This window comes from Aulonocara sp. 'chitande type north' Nkhata Bay, linkage group LG6, assembly GCF_057382095.1.
Source record: "Aulonocara sp. 'chitande type north' Nkhata Bay isolate Kocher_YH1m ecotype deep benthic linkage group LG6, A_spYH_male_GT1.1, whole genome shotgun sequence".
Classification (NCBI taxonomy): domain Eukaryota; kingdom Metazoa; phylum Chordata; class Actinopteri; order Cichliformes; family Cichlidae; genus Aulonocara; species Aulonocara sp. 'chitande type north' Nkhata Bay.
Window position 1 is genome coordinate 10,311,749 of NC_141349.1, and position 5,954 is coordinate 10,317,702.

At 38.7% G+C, this 5,954-nt stretch overlaps 1 protein-coding gene across 1 annotated transcript; it reads left to right on the forward strand.

Annotated features, from left to right (window-relative positions):
• Positions 1 to 1,781: 1,781 nt before the first annotated feature.
• On the forward strand, positions 1,782 to 4,676 carry LOC147327258 (uncharacterized). The gene is made up of 3 exons (XM_086297498.1): positions 1,782 to 1,933; positions 3,514 to 3,648; positions 3,733 to 4,676. The coding sequence occupies exons 1-3, from the start codon at positions 1,882 to 1,884 to the stop codon at positions 4,674 to 4,676; spliced, it is 1,131 nt and encodes a 376-aa protein (XP_086153624.1). The 5' UTR covers positions 1,782 to 1,881.
• Positions 4,677 to 5,954: the final 1,278 nt, after the last annotated feature.

The following is a 5,954-nucleotide window of genomic DNA, read 5'->3' on the forward strand; positions in this document are numbered from 1 at the left end:
TGGCTGTGGTCTTTCGCTGACGAGATGTTGATGCCACAGTGATATTGTACTGCTCAATCTTCGATGGATGTTTCCTCTGTAGAGATAAATATTATCATACGTCAGGTTCATACATTACTTCATAACATCACTGTGATTAACACTACAGGAAAACACATTTTTAAAACATCATTCAACTAGACATGAGCTAATCTTTGATTGTTTAGCATAGTATAAAAGAGTGGTGAATTTGGTCAAATCTTGCAGATATATTGCTGTATTTATTTACAAATGTAAACCAATTTTGAACGATCATTGCAAAAAACATGAATTTCTGTATACATTCTAAGTTCTGTAATCTGTATACTATCTGTAAAAAGAGTATCGACCAATGTATCAGTATCTAAATTTTTAACTCCTTTTTTATCAGTATCACCCTAAAGTTTTCAGTATTAGTCAGGTTCTAAAAATACTAAGAGAGCAAAATATGTGTATATAGCAAATGTAATTTAAGAAAAGGGATCACATACACAAAAATGCTGCCCATACAGCTAACAAATAAAAACAATCCACATTATGTTCTTTAAAAAAAAAAATCATATTGGGAAACATATAACCCTACTGATTAAGAGCCACGTCACTATGATAGACCTATATCAGGCCAATGATCCTGATCAACTGATCCATCGGGCTCTGATACATGTCAGCTGAGAGCTGGAAGATTAATTTGAGATGCAGCTCAGCACTGTGTTCAAATTTTGTTTTTGTTTTTTATATAGGCCAGCTGATTGTAGGCCTGTGAGTTTTAAATGACTACAAATTTAATTTATTGTAATGACGGTGGTTATCCAAATAATAAGCTAAAACATTCCTACGAATTTAGCTCAATTATGCACACACACGCACATTAGCTAGCTCCGTCTTATTTTAATATCAGGCTAACCAATGGCGGTGACAATATCTTAGCCAAACTAATAACCTTAACACACATGAAAAATAAGAAGGCAATATTGTACACGTATAGTTGTAAAACCTCTTACCTCAATGTGTTTTTTTAAGATTAGACGCTGAAGTCTTGTAAGCTGAAATGACTGTAGAGGTCAAACAAAGTTTGCACTGCATCTGGACGCTGTCTCCTTTTCTCCCTCTGCACATGAAAAATTCCTCCAGGTATGGCCACGGGCACGCGTCCTCCGTCTTTTCTACGTCGTTTTCATGGTTGACAGTGTTGTCCTCTGTCTCCATTTTGGCTTCTTTGTCTCCAAATCTTCCGTCTATAAAGTAGTTTGTACTCCACCATGTAGCACCTCCAGACACCTGTGCCTGCTGCTGCAGCAGAGTTTATCTTTGCTTATGTCTTAAATTGGCCGGTCGGGATTGCACGGCCTTATTGGCTGCAAAAAATGCAGACGAAAGGTTTGAATATTAATTCAAATTGTGGGCGTACTCAGTAGTACTCAGTAGATTACATGGTGTAAGTTGTACTCAAGTATGAGTAAAATTACACACTTGAAAAATTACTCATAAAAGTACAAGTACCCAAAAAAATCTACTTAATTACAGTAACGTGAGTATTTGTAATTCATTACTTCCACCCTGACAGTAAATGACCATAAATTAACTGTAATTACACTGTGGTGAGCTCCATTCCTATACTTCTATCACGTGCACCTGTACACGTTGACAACCGTAACCATGGCCGCCGAGGGTATATAAATGCTTCACAAGGTTCCAAACGTCCGTTTACACTTGCTCGTGGACTTGTTTCGACCTGCTCCAACCTCAGCCTGTGGAAAGCTAAGTTTTGCAAACCATTTTACTAAAAGCGGATATAACTTGAACGCATAACAAGTACTTCATCTGTGGATCGTTTGTACTTGTTTTTGTTTTTCAAGTTTGAAGATGGCTCGCCGTGGACCCGGACTCCCCGACTGTCACCTGGACTTCGCTGCAGGTACGTTTGAAAATTTCTTTAAATGTAAATTACTGTAATAATTTAACAAGTTCCAGTGTGAATATCAAGTTTTAACGTGATCAAATATGTGTATTCAAGATTGTTTCCCGTAAATTGTTTGTATGTTTTAAATTTTCCGGGAGAGGTGTAGAAATTATTAACGACTGGTGTATGAATATGAAAAAAGGTGTTACTTTGATTTGAAGGCTTCAAATTTGACACTTTTCTTTAAAATGAAATGGTTAAAAATAGCTTAATGGACTAAAATTTGTAAAATGCCCAAAAATCAGTTTCTGTGGTAACGGCATCTTCAAGATGTCATGGCCTCAGAACACGCAGGCGTAAACACACAGATCCAGGTCCCCTCCTGACATCCTTTTCTTCTCCGGATCAAAGGCTTTATTGACATAAACTATATTTTTTCTCTGCTGCAAAACACAAAGATAAAAAAATACAAATAAAATAATATCAAAAGAATATGAAAACAGTAGTAATAATGGCATTAAGACCTATCTTCTGTTACGGTAATGCTTTTAACCTTATTAGATAGCAGAGAGAGATATTGTACACAGGGATATTTACACAGGGATAGCATGTTTACCACAGATTAGATGTATCTGTCCTTATGGCAGATACAGTCCTTGTGCACATTTCTAAAAATGTGGATTCTGGGTTAAGAGTTTCTGTTTGTTTGTTTGTTTGTTTGCTTGTTTGTTTGTTTGTTTTTCACTTGACCATCATTTTCAGACATACCTGCAGAGCTTTGTGTGTGCAATTCTTGCCAACTCTTGCCAAGAAGGTTGTTTTTATTTAAAAAAAAAAAAAAAATATATATATATATATATATATATATATATATATATATATATATATATATATATATATATATATATATATGTATATATATATATGTATATATATATATATATATATATATATATATATATGTATATATATATATGTATATATATATATATATGTATATATATATATGTATATATATATATATATATATATATATATATATATATATATATATATATATATATAGGACATGCAATTGGTACATGTGGTCTAAATGTTACATTATGGTTTGCATCCACATATTTAACCTATGAGCTTTTTTCAAAATGTGTGACATCGTGAATTGTAAATAAAACAGGAGAATGAGCTGCATGGTTAGTTATAAATGTACTGTAGTATATTTATATAATAAGTTACTCATGTCCGGCTATTTACAAATCAATACCTATTATCCATTACCTACTCCAACATAGTGTTTGCATAAAGGCTTACAAGGAACAAATAAAACAAATTGAATGTACACAAAATACAGTGTCATATATAGTGTCAATATAGTGTCACCTTAAAAGTACACAGAGTGAGCTGCCTTGGTGGAGGTTTGGTGGTCTTCTATTAAAAAACTTCACTTAAAGATTGAACAAGTAGAAGTGTCATTCAGTCTGACATAAAATGCTTTTCTCTCATCCTCTGCTCAAACTAACAGATGTAGGTCTGTTGCTTTAACACTGGGTGTCTATTACATTCCTAATGTTATTTTAAAAATTGTTTCCTCACAGGGCGTCTTGACTATGTGGTTGAACGCCCTGCAGAAGAAGGCCTTCCTGAAGTCATCAGGATCCTGGATGACAGTCTCCAGAGCACCACCTCTTCTGGTGAAGCTCAGGACACTGATACCCAGCGTATCAGCGAAGGTGAGTATGGTGAGTATTTTATCCCTCTCTCACCCTCACCCTCTTCTGATGAAGCAGCAGATGCTGATGTCGGTGAACAGCAAGGTGAGTATGGTGAGTATTTTATCCCTCTCTCACCCTCACCCTCTTCTGATGAAGCACCAGATGCTGATGTCGGTGAACAGCAAGGTGAGTATGGTGAGTACCCCCCCTACCTACCTGTAGACGATGAAGAGTTTAGTGAACAGACTGACAATTCATCTGACTGGAACGACTCAGAAGAGTGGGGGGATTGGCTTAGCGATGACTCTGGGTATGACACCATGGATGAGAGAGATGATTCCCCTCTCATCCGGGAGCACCCTCCAGAGCCGTTTTGGCACGATTGGCAACGTCCTATTGCTCCAGGTGCTGCCCCCATCCCCATGCCGCCTTTCGGCCAGGCCAATGCCCCACTCTTCCCTCGAGTTGTTGCCCCAGTTGGTGATCCGCCAGCTGCTCCTCCCTCAGCTGCTCCCTCAGCTGCTCCCTCTGCTGCTCCCTCTGCTGCTCCCTCTGCTGCTCCTCCCTCAGCTGCTCCCTCTGCTGCTCCTTCCTCAGCTGCTCCCTCTGCTGCTTCTTCCTCAGCTGCTCCTTCCTCAGTTGCTCTCTCTGCTGCTCCCTCTGCTGCTCCTTCCTCAGCTGCTCCCTCTGCTGCTCCTTCTTCAGCTGCTCCCTCTGCTGCTCCTTCCTCAGCTGCTCCCTCTGCTGCTCCTTCTTCAGCTGCTCCCTCTGCTGCTTCTTCCTCAGCTGCTCCCTCTGCTGCTTCTTCCTCAGCTGCTCCTCCCTCAGCTGCTCCCTCTGCTGCTTCTTCCTCAGCTGATCTCTCTGCTGCTCCTTCCTCAGAAAAGAGAAGCAGAGAAGACATCTGCACCGAAGAGGTAAGTGCAAAGAGGTGCAAGGTGAGTGACCAGTTTGATGCCCCTTCAACATCCTCAGGTAGTTTTGGAGTCAGACGTTTCTGGGAGAGGCCTTTTAGCCTTTCCATGGATGACAGTGACTCTGATTAGTTTATGTTAGAATGTGTTTTTAAACTTTGTTTTTACAGATATATGAACATGTGACTCGCACATGTGAAATGTATTGCTTTTTTTGTTGATATGTGACATTAATATTAATATTACATTGTGAATTAAAGGTAGTTTTTTAGTTGTTATTACTTCCAGTTACGTCCAAGATGGAGCAAACACCCCACCCAGAAGACAGCCTTACCCCAACCAACCCGATGAGAAGGATGGATGACCAAGTGAAAAACGGGAGAGTGGTGCTGTGTTCCAACTATGTAAGTTATCACCTCACATTGACAACAAACTGTATTGAAGACAAAATTCTTCCAATAGTTGGTATAAATCATCATCCTATGTCAGAAGCACTGTAGGTTTAGCTTTATTTATATTTTTCATGTGTATACGTTGGGTTTAAAATTGCTTTTTAACAACATACTGCAGCTACCAACAATGAAAATGCTGTTTTGTGTTAAAATGACGTCTTTCTTGTGTTATTGCTTTGCAGGGCAGCTGAGAGTGGACAGAGCTGCACAGAGGACCAAAGATCCACTCTCAGCACTTCATACCTGACTGGCCACAGCACCAACCCTCCTCACCCAGGGTGAGGAGGGTCCTGACCCCGCCTGCACAGAGGGAGTTGTGAACATGCACTTCTGTGTTGGTGGGTTTAGGATCCTCCTCACACTCACACTGATGAAGACTGTCACTGGAAGATGTCTCCATTGCATCAGCAGGACGTAAGCATTTGTAAAATATTACAGTTTGTGATGTTTTGTACATATTTTTATTGCATCATTTAAAACTATGAGATATAAAATAAACCAATTTTCATAAAATTTTCTGTGTATTTAGTTGTTTTCTTAATAAGTTCTTTGGAACATCATTGCAACCTGTCAGCTTTTTATTGAGGATTTAGAAAGTTGCTGGTGGCCCGAGTGTGTAGAGTGGGGTGTTGTTTTTGTCACATGGTGAAAGTGACCTCATGGGGAGCAAAGAGAACAACTGAACAATTTGGGGATTCACAGACTTTCGTAATCGCTAAAAACAATTAATAAAAATTGTTCTGTGTGAACTAAAAGCTCAAATATAAACCATCCTGACACTGACACAAATGATCTGCTGTTTATAAGCAGGACAGTGTTTTCATGAGCCTGGATGAAGCTAATTTGCATGAGTTTAACCTGCTGGTCAAAAACTTGCATGACTCTGATATCACTCTAACTTTCTTCTGTTTATTTATTCATTTTTGCTAATTGTAGTAGATTAATATGTTCACCAACT